The sequence below is a fragment of the Paroedura picta genome, chromosome 2 (assembly GCF_049243985.1).
Source record: "Paroedura picta isolate Pp20150507F chromosome 2, Ppicta_v3.0, whole genome shotgun sequence".
Taxonomy (NCBI): domain Eukaryota; kingdom Metazoa; phylum Chordata; class Lepidosauria; order Squamata; family Gekkonidae; genus Paroedura; species Paroedura picta.
Window position 1 is genome coordinate 79,163,993 of NC_135370.1, and position 21,962 is coordinate 79,185,954.

Below are 21,962 nucleotides of genomic sequence, written 5' to 3' on the forward strand. Positions count from 1 at the left end.
GTGTTTCATTGAGCTTTAGTGTGGAATAAAGAGCATTTTTAATGGCTGTCCCCAGGGTCTGCTTTTCCTTGCTTAATTAATGCTGACATAACCTTTACCACCTTGAGAGGGCTATTCTTCATAAGGAAAAACCCTTTCTAGCACCACTGTAGAGCAGATAGCTTCTTTCAGAAGTCTGATCCGATCCTGGCTTTTTAATTCCATGGAGAGCCACTGAAGGGAGGGTATTTTGCTGACTGTCAGCCCTTTAGCAATGGGTAGCCATGGGTGTATGGCTTAAAGAGTTAAATGGGCATGCTAGAAATCCCTTTCTTTCTCAGCGACTTGGCTTGCATTTTCTTTTCTCATTTACTGTCGTGTCTTCATACAGATTCTCTGGGTGCCCAGAGAATTCAGGGGAAGATGAAACTTGAATTTCTAAAAAAGCAGAAATGCAAACACCTTGGGTTTGATGTATACAGTGTGAACATCACAAAGACACTATTGCAAGCTCTAAGAATTCAAAAATGATATTATATTTTTGCAAAAGGGTATGTGAACAGAATGGGGCAGCTAGGGATTTAAAATCAGTCCCTGGTGCTCCAAGCCACTGAACGTTTCTTGTACCAGGACCACTGAAAATACAACAGAAGCTGTACAAGAGCTGTACAAGAGCTACATAAACCCCAGTCAAATATCAATGATATCGACTACATGTTATTGGTTTGCATTGCACTAATGTACCACTGGTAAGATTGGGGGCAGCAGTCTGCAATTGATATGAAAAGACATAAGAAGGAGAGACAGTCTAATCAAATGAGGATTCAGTTCATAGCCCTGTTGCATTTCCATACAAGCAAAGGACTATCCCTGTAAAAATTTCCCTGTGTTGGATCTTTATGAGTAGCAATTTCTTATAAGACATTGGATCTTTGTGCTCTTATAAGAAATTTGGATTTTTGCAGGCAGCGATTTCTTACTTATAAGGCTACCTAGGGTTCCTACAAGAGCCTCTTGTGGCACAGGGTGGTAAAGCAGCCGACATGCTGTCTGAAGCTGTCTGCCCATGAGGCTGGGAGTTCAATCCCAGCAGCCGGCTCAAGGTTGACTCAGCCTTCCATCCTTTTGAGGTCGGTAAAATGAGTACCCAGCTTGCTGGGGGGTAAACGGTCATGACTGGGGAAGGCACTGGCAAACCACCCCGTATTGAGTCTGCCATAAAAATGCTAGAGGGCGTCACCCCAAGGGTCAGACATGACTCGGTGCTTGCACAGGGGATACCTTTACCTTTAGGGTTCCTACAGCGGGTCACATTCCTTTGTGCTGTGATCATCCAGAGTACGGTTGCCAGCTGTGGGTAGGAAAATACCTTGAGAAATTGGGGCTGGAGCCAGGAGTGGAAGGGATTTGGAGCAGGGAGGGACCTCAGTGGAGTGTGGTGCTATGGAGTTCACTTTCCAAAGCAGTCATTTTCTCCAGGGAAACTGATCTCTTTCATCTGGAGATGAGCTATAAATCCAGGGGATCCCCAGGTGCCACCTGGCATCCCTAATCCAGGGCCATGTGGCAGGGGATGGTATCTACAGCCATAGTACAGACAAACATGTTGAGCTTAAATGGGGAGGATTCCAAACCTGTTGGACCACAAGGAAAGCCGAGCGTCAAAGAATTGAGGTTTCTGAACTCTGGTGCTGGAGAAGACTCTTGCGAGTCCCTTGGACTGCAAGGTGGATAAACTGGTCAGTCCTAGAGGAGATCAGCCCTGACTGCCCCTTAAAAGGCCAGATCCTGAAGATGAAACTCAAATATTGGCCACCTCATGTGAAAGAAGGACTCCCTGGAGAAGAGCCTAATGCTGGGAGCGATTGAGGGCAAAAGAAGAAGGGGACGACAGAGAATGAGGTGGCTGGATGGAGTCACTGAAGCAGGTGCGAGCTTAAATGGAGTCTGGGGAATGGTAGAGGACAGGAAGGCCTGGAGGATCATTGTCCATGGGGTCACGATGGGTCGGACACGACTTCGCACCTAACAACAACAAATGTTCAAGCTGTGGAAGGTCCATCGTGAAAGAGCATCTGCTTGTCATTCAGGTGCAGTCTCAGGTGTCTTCAGCTAAAAAGACCAAGTAGTAGATGATGTGAAAGACCTCTGTTCGAGACCTATCAATCTGAGTAGACCCTGATGGACTGATGTTCCAATTCACCTTCATGTGCAAACAACCAAAGCAGTTTTATTTAAGCAGAGGCTAGATAGTCATCTCATGAGAAAGGCGGGATTAGAGGAGTCACAAATTGGGATCAAGATTGCAGGGAGAAATATCAACAACCTCAGATATGCAGATGATACCACTCTAATGGCAGAAAGTGAAGAGGAACTAAAGAGCCTGTTGATGTGGGTGAAGGAGGAGAGTGCAAAAGTTGGCTTGAAACTCAACATCAAGAAAACACAGATCATGGCATCCAGCCCTCTCAATTCCTGGCAAATAGATGGGGAAGAAATGTAGTGACAGATTTTATTTTCCTGGGCTCCAAGATCACTGCAGATGGGGACTGCAGCAAAGAAATTAAAAGACGCTTGCTCCTGGGGAGGAAAGCTATGGCAAATCTAGACAGCGTCCTAAAAAGCAGAGACATCACCTTGCCAACAAAAGTGCGTTTAGTCAAGGCTATGGTCTTCCCAGTTGCAATGTATGGCGGCGAAAGTTGGACCATAAGGAAGGCCGAGCGTCAAAGAATTGAGGCTTTTGAACTCTGGCTCTGGAGAAGACTCCTATGAGTCCCTTGGACTGCAAGGTGAATAAACCAGTCAGTCCTAGAGGAGATGAGCCCTGACTGCTCCTTAGAAGGCCAGATCCTGAAGATGAATCTCAAATACTTTGGCCACCTCATGAGAAGGAAGGACTCCCTGGAGAAGAGCCTAATGCTGGGAGCGATTGAGGGCAGAAGAAGAAGGGGAAGACAGAGAATGAGGTGGCTGGATAGTCACTGAAGCAATAGGTGCAAACTTAAATGGACTCCGGGGAATGGTAGAGGACAGGAAGGCCTTGGAGGATCATTGTCCATGGGGTTGCGATGGGTCGGACATGACTTCACACCTAACAACAACAACAACAAGATAGTCATCTGATTGAAAGGCAAATTTTATGAACTGAGGCAGATTGTGAGTGGGTGGGCAGGAAGGGATGTAGCACTTCCTTGCATACCCAGGGAATTGCTAATTGCCAATGTGGGCTGGTAAGTGAATTTCCTCCAGGCCAGGCTGGATTCTGGAGATTTTTGGTGTGCGAGGGGGATTACTTGGGCATTAAATTGTGGTCACTGTGGGTTGGCAGGTAGTTGTGAGTTCCTGCATTTTGCAGGGGTTGGACTAGATGACCCTGGGTGTTCTTTCCAATTCTATGATTCTATTTACAGTGAAGAAAGCTTTGGTGCATGCTGGGTGAGGGTGGGGAAATACCTTGAAATCTAATCCACAGAAGTTATAGGAGATTGGAAGGAAGAAGCAGCAAAGAATCAAATTAAGAGGTGGTCTCATTTCTGGGAGTACTCCAGTATTATGTCATAAAAACCAAGCAATAATTAAGAATACAGTTAAGGTATCCACAAGCTCAGTCTTTAAGATATGCACTTCCTGTCATTTCATGCAAGACTATAGATGCACTATAAGTCTCCCTGGCCATAATGTATTATGAAATGCATCTGACCAACATTGTGGAGCATGATTTTTTCCAAAGGGGTGAGATGCTCAGATCTGTTAATAGGCAGCCTGGAATACTATACTGCAGTGAAAGGATCTTGGTCTCATTCAGAAATCTTGGATTAGTTTTAAACATTAGGTAGGCTTTCTGTGTGAATGGCCACTCGAGCATAAAGCCATCTTCAGACAGATCTTGGCAGGAGGTGGTCCATCAGCTGTAGGCTATGAATCTGTCTGATCCTATAAACAAAAGTAGGTTGGCTTATATCTAGCTGCCAAATGTCATGCATCTCACATTGCTACTCATGCATTTTCTGGTTCTGTATGCATCAGTGAAACCTTAGTGTACATTTTGAAGAGAGGCATGCAATTCCGCGTGAAGACGTAGGTTAAGGGCCTTTCCAGACAGGGTTTTTTAAATGCGTTTTCATTGGTTAGAAATGCCATACTAATCGAGCAGAGTTCTATCATATATGCTGGAGTTGCCTCCAGCAACATAGCTGCATACACATAGCTGTATCTTGGAACGGGGGGGGGGGGTCATACAATGATAATAATAAACTTTTATTTCTCTTCCACCTTTCCCTGGTGGCTCAGAGTGGCTAATAACCGACTTCAAAGCAATCATACAAAATTAATTAAAAATTAATTAGCACTTTAAAACTGTTAAACTGCCTCCTCCTAATGAGAGTTCGTATCTTTCTGAGGTTGGTTAGAGCCTGGGGGGGGGGGCTTCTGCGGGTGGGTGGGTTCTCGGGCAGGGAGGCCAGTATCTTGATGCTCATACCTGGGCTCAACCATAGGCCTGTCAGAACAGCTCAGTTTTTAAGGTCCTGGAGGACCCTGATCTCCTCAGGCAGAATGGTCCACCAGGCTGGGGCCAGGGCCAAAAAATCTGGTCAAGACCTGTTTTATCTCTTTAGAGCTGTGGACCTTGAGCAGATTTGGATTGCTTGATCATAATACTCTCTTGGGGGTATAGGGGAGAAGGTGCTTCCTTAGATATGACTCTGCTTATGATAAATTTTTCCACAGGCAGAACTCAGTTCTTGTGCTGGGGGACATGCTCCTTGCACTGGAGGAAGGCTTCCTGAGGCAGAGGAAAATGCCTCAGTACAGTGGTGCTAGGGTTCCTCCACCCCATTTAATTAAGACACTAACATTATTTGACCCGGTGCTTGCACAGGGGATACCTTTACCTTTACCTTTTATGTTCCCTTTAATGTTAGTAGTAAGCCTGAGCCAGTATAATAGGACACTAACATTATATGTATAACTTTATGTTCCCTTTATGGCCTCTTGTGGCGCAGGGTGGTAAGGCAGCAGACATACAGTCTGAAGCTCTGCCCATGAGGCTGGGAATTCAATCCCAGCATCCGGCTCAAGATTGACTCAGCCTTCCATCCTTCCGAGGTCGGTAAAATGAGTACCCAGCTTGTTGGGGGGTAAAACGGTAATGACTAGGGAAGGGAATGGCAAACCACCCCGTATTGAGTCTGCCATGAAAACGCTAGAGGGCGTCACCCCAAGGGTCAGACATGACCCGGTGCTTGCACAGGGGATACCTTTACCTTTATGTTCCCTTTAATGCTAGTAATAAGCCTGAGCCAGTATATTACATCCCTGGGTAATGGAATGTGGTTAGAGAATTGCTTTGCTTCAGGGGACCATTTTGGTTCGTTAGTTTATTTGTCCTTGCTGTTTTACAAAAATCAGGAAGGAAGTGCAGTCTGGCACTGGAAGAGGAAGAGGGAGGCCATCTTCAGAACATGGTTCCAATATGATATTCTATTTCTGAGGGAGATGAGAAGGTGGCCTTGCTGATGTTTATCATCTTCTAAAAACAGGATGGGAGTGTTCTGTCCTTTAATGACATGAAACAAACCCTTGCTGCTTGTAAGGCAACCATTCCCTGGATCCCTGTGAATAGGAAAATCCGCAAAGGGAGGCAGGTGTCTCCTGTACCCAAATCACATGATCCAGTGGCAGAATGCAAATGTGTGAAATAACATGTCATGAATGGCCAAGGTGTATTTATTTGTTTAGAATATATCTATGCCACCTCTTTAGAGTCCTGCTCAAGGAACTTACAATTAAAAAGCACAGTATAAACGTAAGCCATTAATAAACAAGCCACTAGACATAAGTAGCTGCACCTTCAAAATTGTCCATAGAAAATTGACCCTTACAAAGCTGAAAAGATAAAACCTCTAATTAAAAGCCTGGATTAAAAGATGTGCTTTTCCCTGATGCCTGAAAGATAGTGAACTGGGCACTGCGTGAGCCTCAAAGGAGAAGGCATTCCAAAGCCAAAGTGCCACCAAAGAAAATGCCATCTCACCTCTGAAGACAGAGGCACAGGGAGCAGGGCTTCAGAAGCAGATCTTAAGGGGCAGGCTGAACAGTATGGGAGTAGGAATAGTATAGAATGCATATAGTATACTAACAGTATAGTACAAGTACTCTGACTATTTAGAGTACAAGACATAATAATACAAGCTGGGAAGTTGCTAAGATTCCCCTTCCCACCTACCAGCCACCTTACCTTCATCTGTTCCATATTCCTTTTTTGTTTTCTTGTTTGTTAGTTTTATATACTACACCTCACTTGATGCCTCGGGGCAGTGTACATAGAAAGTAGAAACAGGAAAATACATTAAAACACTTGCAACCATTAAAAAACAAGGAGATATAACTAGTATATGACATGTAACAGATCACAAAGAATGGCCTAACGGATGACAGGGACGTTTAGAGTGTTGGTGCTGCAGTTTTCTGGTGCTTGGGTCAATTTTGGGGTCCTCATTGCTGGTCTTATCCAGAAGTCTGATGGAAGAGCTCTATTTTGCAGGCCCTAGGGAACTGTTTTGGAGTTCTGACAGGGCCTTGATCTCATTGGGGAGCTCATTCCACCAGGTTAGGGCCGCAGATAAGAAAATTCTGGCTCTGATCAAGGCCAGGCAAATTTCTATGGGTTGTTGGAACCAGGTTGTTGGAATGGATAGAGCGGGTCATTCTTTGGAGAGTATAAACAGGAACTTGACCATGTATAGCCTTGAAAGTGAGCTCCAGCACCTTAACCTGATCCAGTATTCAATTGGTAGCCAGAGCAACTGTTGGAGGATTGGGGTAATATGGGCTCTCCATACTGTTCAGGAGAGAACTCAAACAGTTGCATTTTGAACCAACTGTAGTTTCCAGAGCAGGGATAAGGGAAGGCCTGCGTAGAACGAGTTGCAGTAATCCAGTCTAGAGGTGACGGTTGCATGGATCACTGTGGCGAGGTGTTATGGGGTCGGATTAGGGTGCTAGTAGGTTTGCTTGGTGGAGATGGAGGAATGCCGGCTGCACTACTCTCTCTGAGCTCCCATAGTCCTTCTCTTCTCCCAGCTGTGTCTCCCCAGGTAAACTGTGGCCAAGTTATGTGGTGCTGGCCACTAGTCTAGGCTTGGTCCAGTGGCATGGGGGGGGGGGAACCTGCAAGGACTTGTGGGGGGTATACCAATTTCCTCTGTATCCCTCTTCCCACAACATTCTCTGTTTCTCTTCCAGTAGACCCATATCCTCAACTTTACTTGCTTCCTTCTCTTCTTCCTACCCACCAGGCAACTTTCCCTTTATTTCCACCCATCTTCAGCTACATACATTTATTTATTTACATCATCTATTGCTCACCTTTCTTGTCAATGGTGGCCCAAATCAGCTTCCATCATTCTCCTCTCCTCCGTCTTATTCTGCAAATAACACTGTGACATAAGTTAGTCTGAGAATGTGTAAGAGAGCCTTGCGGTTAAGAGTGGGAGACTCTAATCTGGAGAAGTGGCTTTGGTTCCCCACTCCTCCACATGCAGCCAGCTGAGTGACCTTGGGCTAGTCACATTTCTCCTAGACCAGTTCTATTAGAGCTCTCTCACAGGGCTTCTGTTGTGGCCCAAGGAAGGGAAGGGCATTTGTAACCCGCTTTGGGATTCCTTTCAGTAGTGGAAAGCAGGGTGTAAAAAACCAGCTCTTCTTCTTCTTCTAGCTGGCCCAAGTTCAGCCAGCAAGTTTCCATGGCAGAGTGATGATTTGCTTTTAGCTCCTTCACAGATAGCCAGGCTCTGTCAGAGACTCTGGCTTCACCTGACAGATGCACAAGTGACAGATGCACAAGTGTCCTTAGAGCAGCGGTTCTCAACTGCTCCGATGCCGTGACCCCAACTGTGGCAGCAGGGTCGGCCGTGGCGGCAGCATATGCATGCACGTTGTCAGCGTACGAGCATGTTCATGTGTTCACGCAGGCACACAACAGTCAGGGCAGCATGGAGGTGGCCATTGCAATGGCTCTGCTGCAGCCACCCCCAGCCACTACTGAAGCAGCAACCAACCTGAGGACCCCAGAGAAAGGGGCCAGGTGACCCCAAATGGGGTCGTAACCCCTAGGTTGAGAACCACTGCCTTAGAGTATTTGAAGTCATTGATGGGAGCGAAGTCAAGGAGGTGATTTGCTTCTTGATATATTTTCTTACTAGCCATAAATCCCGTGGCACCCAGGGATGCAATGGGCGTTAGCAGGGGGGGGGACAGAGCGGCTGCAGTGTCACCCTACCTGTGTGGCACGGTGTTGGCATGGGCAAGGCAGCCAGCAGGCGGCCAGACTGGTGGTTGGCCAGAGTGGCAGACTTGGCTGGACACGGCGGTCCCAGGCTCCTGCATGGCTGGGCAGGGTGGCACGGGACCACCAGCCTCGGCTGCCAACCAGCCTGCGGCACTCGTGGCATGGGTGAGGTTGGCAGCAGGCAGCCATGCCGGTGGGCATCGAGAGTTGTGGCCTGGGCAGGGCGCTGCAGGTCCACGCCCTCCGCTGCCAGGGACCTTCTGGCCTTGAGGTTGGGAGCGCGCCTTGCAGCCAGCTCCTGGGGGCGGGGACTGTAGGGGCTGGCCCAATCTGCAGGCACCCAGCTTTGCTGGGCGCACATGGATTGGCCTGCTGAGGTGGACGTGATGTCTGGACACCGGATGTGTCCCAGACACCAACCCAGACAGCACTCCCCCCTTAGTGCCTTTTCACAAATATAAGTGGCACTAATGGTTACAGGTAAGACAAATTTGTACTTGTTCTTTGCCTTTTCTGTGAGTGCATAAGCAATACAACATGCATATGAAATAAACACAGATTTGTTGCTTATTTACCTCTCATTCCACCTTGATGAAAACTTAGTAGGGCCTTTAAGAGCAAATTTGTTTTGAGGGTTAGATGTGCTCCATGAACCATGAGGTGGCCGTCTCTGATCTAAGGCACAAGGTTGGACTCCAGGAGGTGCGGCTTTAATCCATGATGCTAACAAAATTAAATACTGTGCTGATAGCCAAATGCTGACTTTGATTCACTTTTTCCTTTAGCTGAACATGGGGCTTTGTGGGGAGGGGGTGCTCTTGTGTACATTATCAGGTGTGGGAGAGGTGGTGTGCCTGATGTTGATGGATGTGGTTCTCCTCTCTGCAGGGAACTGCGAATCCGACCCCCCTGAGGTTGTATACCTACCCACTGAGCTAAAGGTGCTAAATGGTGCAAATCATTTCCGTCTTCAACGTACAGATCATTACCTTCCAGGAAATGCCTCCCTGAGCTCTCGCTCTGAGACGTTCCTTTTCCTCCATCGTCGCCTCTCAGCCAAACCCACCATCCAAGCTACCTATCTGCCTTTCACAGCCCAACAGGTAATTACTTTGTCTAGCTATGAGAAGGAAAATCCTCAGTGTGTAAGGAATGGATCATAGCCTTAATTGTTCTAAGAGGAGCTTCCCCACAGAACTCAGTCTTTCTCTCTCCTTAGGCAGTACCAGCTGACAGCTCCCAAATCCAAGATGTCTCTGTTGCCTGGGATGTCCGTGCTGTGTCCATTGAAGGCACGGTGTCTCCTTACGAGCCATATGTCAGGGTCCTCTTCCACCTCCAGGGACAGGATTGGATGTCAGAACAGCAGGCCCTGCCATGTGTCACCCTGCAGGTCTTCCATCAGGCACAGGCTGTCCACAGAGCCTGCCACCTCCAGGTTGGTGACGCTTGCACCAGCAGCTCTTCTGTCCGCAAAGGGGCGAGGGAGCTGGCAAACGGGGGCTTAGAAGGGTTGTGTGTCTTGGGCTTGGTTATGATGAGTAGACCCGAGCTCTGCAGTAGAGGATCAGAGCACCAAATGACAAAATGGAAGCGGAATGCACTTCTGAGAGTGATCCTTTTGCTAACAAGACCTGGTACCCAGCAACATAGTGTGGGATTCCGTTCTTTGGAAGCTGCAAAGTAGTTAATGGATAGACATGTGTCTGGTATGGTTTGAGTTCAAGAACCTCTCTCACGTGATCTGTTTCTCAGTTCTGTGATGCTAGGGCAGGGGTGGCGCCCATTGAACAACATGTTTCTCCATTTAATGGGTGCATAAATGAGTTGCTGTTGAGAGGGGCAGCTTATTATGCTGTAATTTTGGAGATGTGAGAAAAGCTGCACATCCCAAAATTCTTTATTATATATTAACATTAGTGACCCGTCTGTTCTATTGGATGATTATTTCTATAAAACCAGCTCCTTTTAATATGGACATTTTTAGCCCCAGAGAAAAAACATTATTCTTTTTTTTTTTTTAATTGATGGGTTTGGAATGTTTCAACTGCCTGTAGCTAAAACAAATGTTTCCATTCCCAAAATGCATGTGTGCATGTGTGTGTGTGTGTGGGGGGGAATCCACACAGACGTGTCATAAGCAAAATTGAATACCCTTCCTGAAACAATTTCCATTTGGAACACAAATTAAAGCATTTTGTAATTTCTCAAAAAGAAAACATCAACCCATTCTAGGTTGGAAATGTATGGGCTTCGCATGTGGTCAGAGGCATGAATTCCGCCCTTGTGCTTTACCTGTAAGTGCAAAAATTAAATACCCCATTGATTAACATGGTGCATTTTACGATGGGTGCCTGCCAGGATGAGGATTGGTATGGGGAAGGATACTTGGCCTCTATGCTCTGAATGGCGGGGGAAGTTACACTTGATACAAGGCCTTTGGGGCTATCTGGATGATTCTCTAAGACTTCACTACTAGTTAAAATGTGAATTTAGGACTATCTTCCCAGTTTTCCCAAAGACCTGGTCGGTCCCAGTTGCTTGTGAAAGAACTTTCCAGAGTGAAGTCGGAATGGTTGAGGAGGAACTTGCAAAAAGAAAATAGGTCATTGCACAAAGGACCATATTTCATTGGTAAAACTCCTGCTTTTTGTACTGCAAGCCTCAGTGTTACCTGAATTGGGTGTGTCAGGAGACAAGTGCCAAGTTCGGGGAATGGCTTACGATAGGTCAGGTAACTTTAAAAGATCAAAAAGCCCATGTATACCAGGTATTGCACCCTAGGAACTCGAGGCAGACAACAGATATTTAAGGATGAAATAAGCAGCCTTTATTTAATAGAAAATAAAATAGATGTAGACAGACATGTAACAAGCACACTATCGATCTAGCAGATGGGGAAATAGAGGACTGAAAGAAAAGAGTCTTGAATAGAGAGTCAATGGAAGGATAATTACCGGTTCCTGAAGAGGCGGAGACAGATGGCATAGAGTCCGGCAGCTCTCTGGATGGATCCAAGGTTCCAGAGTGGCTTGCCAGAACAGGCACTTTTAAACCCTGTTGGAGGGTGGTGTGTGCTAGAGATTGCACGTACTCTGGGTGGGCTGTAAATGGGTGCTAATGCCTCGGGAGTTGAGAGCAGGTAGGCCTTGATGGCTTGGAATAAAGGAAACCATTGTAGTACAGTGGGACAGTTCCAGGGGTCTCAAGAGACTAGCTAGCTGGGTGGAGGGGAAAATTCCTCCTTGCAGAGTGGCTCAGGTTGAGTCACAGGTGTGAAGACAAGAGGTTGGGCAAGAGCCCTCAGGTGCAACAGACTCTGCTGGCCACTGGATCAGCAATATAATGAAGTGCGGGATGAATGAATGCAGAGCACGAGGGTTTCGGCCATCAGGTATGACCAGTGGCTTTGGTCAAGCTGACAATGGAGTCTGGCCAGGCCTGAGTCCTGGCTGGCTAGAGGACCTGGAGCCTGGCTTTGCCATAAGCCTAGACAGGTATAGGAGGCCACCGGTCTTTGGGCACTGTGTGCCAGTCCAGCAATGAAGGATTCCATCATACATAACATCAGCACATTCTGATAGCCAGTCAAAAGGATTTCTGACAGCTGGGCTAAAACAAATTAACCTGAAATTTCTAAGCCTAGATAGACTTAAGCAAGGTTTTAATGATTCATGTGTCTTCAGGGTTGATTTAACAGGAGGCAAAGAAAGTGACATGACTCTCTCTGCTTTTCATGACCAGGCACCCTTGGGTGTGTGTGTAGTAGAACTAGAGCTTCCCCCTCACTGGTTCTCCCCTACACCCCCTGTGAGCCAGCATGGATCAGAGGATTCCCCAGTCACTCCTCAGCGAGCCGAGCTGTACTATGCCCTGGAGCCTGTACTGCCTGAAAAGACACCTGGAGAGTGTGCCCATGCAAGGCCCCGGGGAAAACCACGACTGGCTCCTGAGAGCACCAAGGAACAGCTGAACTACGTTGGTCCTGTCGACCTCAGAGTGATGAGCCCACCCCGACGCCAGGAGGTGCGGCTGGATGACAATGTGATGGTCCGAGTCCCTGACATGGCGCTGCGCCCAGGGCAGCTCTTCACTGCCACCCTCATCCTGCAGCAGAATTTCACTGCTGATTCGCTGACGCTCCGGTGAGTTAAGGAGGCCATGTGGTGGTTTGGTTTCTGTCAGAAATTACTGATTCCATGGAATTGCAGAGGAGCTTGAATTTCAGGGAAAATCTTCCAGGTCTTATCTATGATTTAAGCTTCACTCAGTTTCAGATGGCTTAGACCTTGAAATGCTCCTTTCTTTAGGGGTTGATCCTAGCTTTCCCCATAGCCTATCATCTAGGTGTCTGTTGGCTGCTTTCCTGATTCTTACCTATTTGCACACCTTATTGTCCTGGCTTCTCTTTCAGAATCAAAGTGAAAAAGGGACTACAGGTTCTGGCTGCTCGTCCCACCAAGCCTGAGGCTTGGACTGCAAAGCTAGACAAGTTCAAGGGTGCCAAACACCATACCGCTCTGGTTACTTGTCGCCGTTCCGTTGGCAGCTGGCTGGACTGGAGGTAGGTATGGACTTCCAAAGGTTTGGAGTACAGACTTACTTCAGCAGAACCAGACGAGTGGGCTAAAGATGAGAATCCATGCAGCACCGTGGAGAAGTCGGGGTACATGCACTGGGAACCTTCCATTGAAAGGAAGATGGCAGTGCCCAATTGCATACATAGGTGAGAAGGCAGTACTGAAGTAAAGTCCATGTGCATTTCATGTTTCAGAAAAGTCAGAATTCTCAATTCTGCAAGCTGTATAAATTATGCAGCTTGAATATGCATACATTTTCATTGCGGTTGTGATGACATATCTTGATGGGAGCCCCATCCCCTGCTGCTGCAGACTTGTTTTGGTGCCAGTGGACCAGCAACCCTGGAAAGGTGCAGTGCACTTCAGCAGCATCACACTCAGCTGCCAGTCACGTCGTTCCCATCATCAGACTTACCAGTTGCCAGGCAGGTTGTGGCAATGATCCTTAAAAATACTGCCTCTCCTCCAGGGCTCTGAGCCAATCCTTATTTTTTAGGCCCCTTGAAAACCCAAGTGATTGCCAATCAGAACTCCATTGAATGGGAGGGGATGAGCCAGCCTCAGTTTAAGTGGAGCTGTGACAGAATGCACTTTTAAAAGTTTAGAAGTGCTGTACAAACAGGTAAAGGACCATGAAGGGTTCATTCTTCACCAAAACAGACTGCCTTGAGTGACAGGCTGCTCCAAGAAATCTGATTGGTTAGCATCAACCGAGCAGAGAAAGATTTGAGAGCTGCATGCTGAGAAGAGAGTCAGTCAGGCTTCTGCTTTGATTTAATAAAGTCTGATTTCAGCCTTAGCTGAGAGCAGTTTAACTCAGAAGAACGGGGAAAGTTGACAAGGATGAGTAAGTAGTTGGATGGAGACTCCCATTTGGGCTAAAGAAAGAAAGAATCAGCTTAGTCAGGATCTTATTTGGCTTTTAGTTGGAGTCTGCTGAGGGAAGAAAGCTTATTTTCATTTAATAAATAAAATCAAGGACCCGTCATTCCTAACTGTTATGTATAGGTTCAAGTGGGTGTTGGTCTGAAGCAGCAGAACAAACTGCGAATCCAGCAGCACCTTTAAGACCAACAAAGTTTTATTCAAGGTATGAGCTTCCGTGGGCATACATACTTCTTCAGATAACATTGTCTCTGAAGAAATGTGCCTTAGCCTAGCAGGGCTCCAAATAAGAAACCTATAAGAAGCACAGAGCTTACACATCCCAAAGCTTGTGTCTTCCTTTCTATATGATTGTCGGTGGTTGGGATTTAAAGAACCTACAAGAGAGGTCAGAGTGGGTGCTGAACATTTTGCAGTCCAAAAAATAGTTGCCTCAGAGTTTTCCTCTCTCCGACTGTTTACACACTGGGAACTTCACTGCCCCAGCTCTCATGCAGGAGTACAAATCGGGGGCGAATGAGGTCCACCGAGCCAAATGCTCCCCCATGTGGGTGAAGGAAGAGGTGGGGAAACCTGCCATGATCAAAACTCCCGCCTACAGCCCGGCATGAAACCTCCAGTGCATAAATAGTTTCTGTCTCATTCTCACCTCATAGCCACTGCACATATACTCTTAAAACCCTGGGAAGATCCAGGTTGCATGTGATGATGGAAATCCAGGCCAGTGAGCACAGCTGAGTTGTATCCATAGGGCATGGGCAATGAGAGAAAAGGTGACATGGGGCAGGGGGGAGAGTAAGGTTGCCAGGTCCCTCCTGGCTACCAGCAGGAGATTGGGGGTAGGGTAGCCAGAGCCAGGTTGGAAACTCCTAGAGATTTGGGGATGGAGTCTGGTGAGGACAGGGGCAAAATACCATGGAGTCCTTCCTCCAATGCATCTGTTTTCTCCAGAGAAAATGATCTCTTTAGTCTGGAGATAAGCTTTATATCCAGGGAAGTCTCACCTGGATGCTGGCATCCCTAAGAGAAGAGAAAGATGCAGTAGGCAGAAAGATAAAAAGGAAGGAAATGAAAACCAGTTAGATTGAGGCAAAGGAGAAGGTGGAGGGGAGAGGCTAAGTTGGGCCTAGCCTCCAGTTGCAAGAGAAAGTCCTGGCTGCAAATAACTGCAGGTTTATTTTCATTGCACAATTGTCAAACAATAAGGGCCATTCCGCACCAGGATCTATGTGGCAAATTGGTTGCGGGACGAAAAAACGCCATTTTAAATAATGGAATTCGTTGTTATGCATACCTGGCTTTGTAGTCGAATCCAGTTGCGTTTCTATCGTTTCCCCCAGGTTTCCGGTCTCGGCAAAAATCGCTAGCCAGGAAGCGATATTGCCGAGCTCGTCCCGCCCCTGGCCATCAAGCAGCCAATGGGCGGCCGTTATCATGCTCCCAAAAAGCCCCTTTCCCTTTAAGGAAGTTAAAAAAAACCCATGTTGCAACGAATCTGCGTTGATTTGTTGCAACGGAGAGACCCATCTAGGAAGCAGGTGGTGTTTGAGCTGCCGTTTCATCATTGCCACGCTCCCCCCGAGTGAAAAAAAAATACCCCCCCCCAGCGCGGGCGCGATTTTCGGCCGAAAATACAGTAAAAAATAAAGGGAAAATAAACCAACAAACAGGGCTGTGTGTTGTTTCGTGCTTAGTGACTTAAAACAGCTCTGCAGCTAGGGAAGCCTCGCTGGGTAAACGAAGGCTCGCCGGTGCATTTATCTCCGCTCGCTCGGAGAAAAAAAAATGGCGATCGCTTCGCCGGAAGATCAGAGGAGAGAGCTAGGGGGCGGGACTTTGCAGAAACCGCAACAATGGTAATGCACAGAACTTTTTCGCTAGTGTTGCTGATTGGTTGCAAGAGTGTAGCACTTTCTGGAGGGTGAATCCACTTTTTGGGATTTCCCTGAAAGCGCTACAATGAAGCGCTTTTTGCGGATCGGTTTCAGGAGTGTTGCAGATTGTCAACGACGTTGTACATAATGGCAAAACTGTAGCGATTTCAGTTTGTAACCATTGTGCTATTTTGGATGAGTGCGGAATGGCCCCCAGTCCTGAAGCCTCTTTGAGTGAATCCAACTTATTCTGGGAAAGGGGAGTTCTGCAGCTGCTCCCTGGCATAATTTATTGTGCAGTTTGTATTGTTTTGAATAATACCGCTTTAGCAGATCGTGAATTATGTTGAACACGAAAGCCCTGCTTTCATATGCTGGTATTATTCTGTCACCCCTCTTCCGTTCTGAGATTTAAGCAGGTGCTGTGTGCATACTTATGCAGTCATTAGTGCTTGAGTCTTGTCCTTTAAAAATTAAAACAGATTCCCAGGAAACAGCATTCTGTAATACATTCTGTGTATGATGTGTGTGCACAAACATGTGTGCCTTTTGTTTGGTTTTTGCGTATTCAGAATTGTGAATAAGGGATACTGGAGCTGGGCTGTAGCAATGTGGACTGCCACTGAGAGCTTTGCCTTTCTCCTTGATAAAGGAGGAGAATGATCCTGAGGCAAAAACACATACCAACAAGACAATTTAACTGAAACCACAGACCCTGATCCATACTGGAAACTGCCGTTTGAGACCCAGTGAGGAATGGATCAGATCTGTAGATGACAGAGAAGTTCCCATATTTAGAGATATCTTTTGTGGCTTCAAATTGTCTCTCCTTTAGTAGGGCGGAAGATGTGAGCAGTACCTCACGAACCTGATGATGTGCAAAGTTATTTCAATACATAGAGAGTTACTCTTGGTGAGAAGACACGGACCTGAATGATTGAAGAAGAAGAAGAGTTGGGTCTTATATGCCGCTTTTCCCTACCCGAAGATGGCTCAAAGTGGCTTACAGTCACCTTCCCATTCCTCTCCCCACAACAGACACCCTGTGGGGTGGGTGAGGCTGAGAGAGCCCTGATATCACTGCTCGGTCAGAACAGTTTTATCAGGGCAGTGGCGAGCCCAGGGTCACCCAGCTGGCTGCATGTGGGGGAGCGCAGAATCAAACCCGGCATGCCAGATTAGAAGTCCGCACTCCTAACCACTACACCAAACTGGCTCTTGAGCACATGGAAAGAATTTATATGGAGAATACAAGTTAGATACTGCTTGGATGTCAACACTATGTGGTTCATAGTGATGAGATTCCTCATTATCATTGCTTCAGAGAATTTTGTTACCTGTTCATCTTCTTCCTGGACTGTGGGCACCATTAATTTAGTTTGCTCTGTCCTATCCCCTTCTCCACCCAGGGCAGCAGATTTCCCAGAGTTCCTCTATGTGGATTTTGTAGTGGAGAATGGCACAGGGAGCCCAGCTTCCACACGTCCTGTGACCTGGCAAGTGGAATATCCCGGCCAGGACCCTGAGGCTGAGAAGGATAAGATGGTGTGGGAGATCCAAGTGTCAGAACGAGATGTACGGGCCTTGGTTCCATTGGTGAAGGTGAGACCAGAGGTTCCACCTTTTTTCCTTAATGGGAAATTACTGGGCATCCTGTATTGATAACTGATTTTATACTTTCTCATCTGTCTTCTTTAGGAGCAAGAAATTGTGAACACTGCACTCCTGACAGGAATTTCTCAGTCCGTACCCGTGAAGCTGGTTGTGGTAGAAACTGGTGGAGCTGTGTCTGAGGTTACTGAGCAGATGGGCTGTGAGTCTTCTAACAAACAGGTCTTGCAGGTGAGAACAGTTTGCTTCACGAATATTCTCTCTCTGCCTACACTTTCAGGACTCAAATCCCTTCCCTATCAGTTTATAGATATCTCAGCTCATGGGTTCCTCACTCTATACCTATTTCTCTCAGATAAGACTCTGGTATCCTTCTGTATCCACCTTGTGCATCTTCCTTATTACCCACCCTGCTGACATGCCTCTTGGCTTACAAGCTTCCCCTTAGGTCCCTTTCATACGGGCTCTTTGTAGCCTGCTTTTGCCTCTGAAGGCAAAAAGATTTTTCTAAGGTTCCACACACCTTAAGGATAAAATGCAAGAACAACAACAAAAACAAAAGCTAAATAGGTTTTGAAAGATTCAGATTAAAGTTCCGTTAGCTTCAGGAGGACAGTGCTTTATCCTTGAGGTCATTTGTCTTCATGATCAAAGTGGGTTTTACTGTTGGCATGTGAAACCTTTTAAAAAATCAGTCTTGAGTAGCTTCCCTGCCCCAGTAAGGTTCCAGAGATGGAGGCTACTCACTGAACAGCACAGCAAGGGAAAGCAGAGAATGTCCCTCCTATACATGTGGCTTGGCTGATTTTGAGAACGGGGACCAGGGCATCCTCTTCCTATCATCATCATCATCATCATCATCATCATCATCATCATCATCATCATCATCATCATTTATCATACTTATATACCGCCCTCCCCGGAGACTCAGGGCGGATTACATAATAACAAGGAACAATACATATTGTAGTGGAGAATGGCACAGGGGGCCCAGCTTCCACACAAACATGCTTTGCCTTCTTACACTTCCTGCTCTGTGGGCACTCAGTCTCTTAATGTCTTCTTTAATGCCTCATCAGGTATCAGATGTGTGTGATGCTGTCTACGTAGGGGGTAAAGAGAGCCGAGGAGCACGTGGTGTACGGGTAGATTTCTGGTACCGTCGACTCCATGCTTCGCTGCTGTTCACTGTCTGGGCCCCACTGTTGCCTCTACGCATTGAGTTGACAGACACTTCCCTTGAGCAGGTGCGAGGCTGGAGGGTGCCTGGCACTGCCCCAGAAGGGTAAGTCATACGGAGTCAAGTGGGTTAGCAGCACTATGTTGATTGAGCATACTGTTTACAGTCTAGGGTGATGATTTCCTTCCTCCTGGATACTCCTGCTGCATAAGAACCTGTCTAAAAGAGAAGAAGGATGTAGGGGGTCAATCTCAAGTGTAAATTTGGATTTCCTGTCCAGAGTTCTGATAATTGTAACAAGGGAGGGGTCTTTATGTTCAGAAAGGTTCATTTGAACCTGCAGCCATGCAAACCCAGTTTTGCTTACAGGCAGCTGTTGGTGTGTGGGTCCAAGAGAACAAAGTGCAAAAATAGGTTTGCTTCCCTGTGCTCTGAACACTCTGCTGATGATATAGAAGCATGCGGCATCCTGAAATAGACCAAAGGTTTTGTCTGCATCCATCTGCAGACATGTATGGCTCCATCAAGTCAGGCAGGTCCCTCTTGTCATGCTGAATCCAGCCAGATCTTCCAGCCAACTTTCTCTGCTGAGATACAGTGTTAGTTTCAGTTGTGTTTCAGACATATTGGCTTTGAGCCTGTGAAGCTAACCTGTGGGCTTTTGCAAGGATAATGTTGGCCAGTGTTACCTCCTGATGTTACTGAAATAATGCATGTGGAATGCCTCTAACTCTTGACATTCATTTATGATAATCATTAGTATTGATCCTTCTCCAACCAGGAACCCGGCTGAGCCTGAAGAGGGTGGAGAGGAGTTGGAAAGGAAAACTCGTGGCTGCCGGCTCCAGTACCAGCGTGCCGGGGTCCGCTTCCTAGCCCACTTTGTGGCTCATCCATTAGATGGTGGCCGTCACCTGACTTACATGCCAAGTTCCAGTTGGTTGCTGGACGTCTCACATTTAGTGCAAAAGCATGCTAGGATCCAGGACCCCCGAGTGGCAACACTAGAAGATGGGAATGTAGTGATTGGTCGTGAGCCAGGAATGACATCAGTGGAGGTCAAGAGTTTGTTCATTATTGATGTAGTCTGGGATGAGACATTTGCATTGTGTGATGATAACCTACTGCCAGTAGGCTGTCGGGAGGTGGGGAATCTGTGGGTTGCCTGCAGTTTGTGTATGGCTGCTTTGGATATGGCCCTGCAGTGGCATAACCAGGGTGGACTTTTGTAAACTGGTGCTTAGAATTTGGGTAGAATTATGATTGCTGATGTGATTGGATGTGGCAGGAGGAGAGGTGGATAAGTGAAGAACAAAGCAGACTGGTGTGAGTGGAATCAAGTTCCATGGTAGATTGAAAAACAGGGAAGTTAAAGGTAAAGGTATCCCCTGTGCAAGCACCGGGTCATGTCTGACCCTTGGGGTGACGCCCTCTAGCGTTTTCATGGCAGACTCAATACGGGGTGGTTTGCCAGTGCCTTCCCCAGTCATTACCGTTTACCCCCCAGCAAGCTGGGTACTCATTTTACCGACCTCGGAAGGATGGAAGGCTGAGTCAACCTTGAGCCGGCTGCTGGGATTGAACTCCCAGCCTCATGGGCAAAGCTTTCAGGCGGCTGTCTTACCACTCTGCGCCACAAGAGGCACAACAACAGGGAAGTTACTAACCCACAAATATCTTCATGATCTTTTCTGGCCATATAGGAATAATTTGTGTAGTGACTAGGAGAGAGCAGTTCACTAGTTTGGTTTGGGGTTAGATAAGATGGGGCATCAGATATAACCTGGGGGATGTTTCTGTGAGCGGTCTTTTCTTGAAATTCATCATGTCTTTTCTGGTTCCTGGTTCAGGTGCGCTCTCCTGTATCTGACTCAATCCTAGGGGAGCAGACTCTGGTTGTGTCTGATGAAAAAGTTTCCATTTCTGAACTACAAACCCAGTTGGTATCAGGTCTCTCATTGTCACTCTCTGTCGAGCCAGGACACCCAAATGTCTTCACTGCCATGTGTCAGGGACTCTCTGCTCTGCATTCTCTGAAGGAGGTAAGAAGATCAGTACACTAGGAGAATGGAGGAAGAACTCAATGGGCAGTTGATGGTTTTGTTAATTTAATGTTTAGCAGTTATATGGGCAAGCAGGTGTTAAACGCACTTTTCAAAGAGCCTTGTTGGCAGGGAACACTGCGTATCTTTCCACAGGTCTCAGAATGAGAAGGGACAGTGTTCCTTCACCCTTGTTTTCTCCCCACCCCTGACTCTTATCCTTTCAACTTCTTGAGCAAGAGCTGATTTCCCTTTTCCATATGAAAAGGATGGGCATGAACTGGCTCACAAACTAGTTTGTGACAGATTTTGGCTAATTTAGATTAAACAGCACAACCTTTGAAATGGTTCATGGCAGTTCATGAATGGATACATTTCCAGACAGACTGTCTCTGCTCAATCAAACTCTGCTTACCAAACTTCAAAGGAGCAAGTGGGACAATTTTCCAACCTGTGTGTTTGGTGCACTTTTGAACCTGCACCTGATCTTTCTCCCAAAAGCACTTTCCTTATGGCGTCTCTTGGGGGGGCATAATTCAGACCCCTGCAGTCCAATCTGCACATAATGTGGGAGACATGTAGAGGAGCATCAGGGGGAGGTCCCTTGTGAATTTGATGATTTTAGCTTGCACAGGGGCTGTTCTATACGCTCCTGAACCTGCTTCTGTCATTTCCCCAGAAATCACTTTCTTGGAGGCACCTTTGTTAGAGGACTGTAACTTGGACCCCATAAATCCCATCCTAATCATACTTGGAGGGCAGGTAAAGGAAGCTCCAACATAAATCCAGCGAGAGTTTGGTGTCTCTAGCACATCACGAACCTTACAAAACAAACTAGTCTATTCGGTGCTGAAAAGTTTGTTACAGATCATGGCTCATAAACCAGGCACGTCAAAAAATGAAACAAACCCCTTTTTCTCAGTTTGTGCCCATTCCTACATATGAAGGTCCTGACTCATCCTGAGGGCAGCCTCTTTGGTGTCCCCACCTTTCTGGAACTCCTACGAGATATGAACAATTCTCACAGGAAGCTACTGTTCCCCCCTTCCCCACAACTCAGTTGTGACTTGTCCCCTCATTTCCCCATCCTTGTCTCAAGGCTCCTTCCCAGCTGATTGTCTGGCAGTGGGCTACTAAAGGGCCAGTCACTGTTAAACTGCTGACCAGGTATTGCCTTCATGGGACCAGATGTGTTGCTGACTTGATAAGTGAATGCCAATTGTGGTTCCTTGGATCCCTTTGGAGTCAAGGATCCTTGGTGTCTTTGATAATGCTCATTAAAAATGTAGCCTGTTCATCCTGCTGTGGTCCATTCAGGCTTGAACTGGATGTAATGGGAGATCTGTAGCTGCCATCACAAACAGAAACTCTGTATCTCCTCCTCCCTACTCTGGCAAAATCTAGTAATGCATGGTATTGTGTTCTGTCAGTTTTCCCATCCTCACAAGTGGTGGTAGGGGAGCAACACAGAAGGTTGGGTGGTGAAGGCGGCTACATTTCTTTTCTGACTGGAGTTGA

General features: G+C 46.9%; 1 protein-coding gene across 1 annotated transcript in view; it reads left to right on the forward strand.

Moving 5' to 3' along the window:
- TMEM132A (transmembrane protein 132A) overlaps nt 1–21,962 on the forward strand; it is a 32,929-nt gene that overhangs the window by 8,801 nt on the left and 2,166 nt on the right. The window contains exons 2-10 of the mRNA XM_077321118.1: nt 9,161–9,375; nt 9,492–9,710; nt 12,017–12,417; nt 12,687–12,836; nt 17,021–17,213; nt 17,310–17,453; nt 18,302–18,507; nt 19,184–19,460; nt 20,253–20,444. Of these exons, the coding sequence (XP_077177233.1) occupies nt 9,161–9,375; nt 9,492–9,710; nt 12,017–12,417; nt 12,687–12,836; nt 17,021–17,213; nt 17,310–17,453; nt 18,302–18,507; nt 19,184–19,460; nt 20,253–20,444 (1,997 nt within the window). The remainder of the gene's footprint in view (nt 1–9,160; nt 9,376–9,491; nt 9,711–12,016; nt 12,418–12,686; nt 12,837–17,020; nt 17,214–17,309; nt 17,454–18,301; nt 18,508–19,183; nt 19,461–20,252; nt 20,445–21,962) is intronic.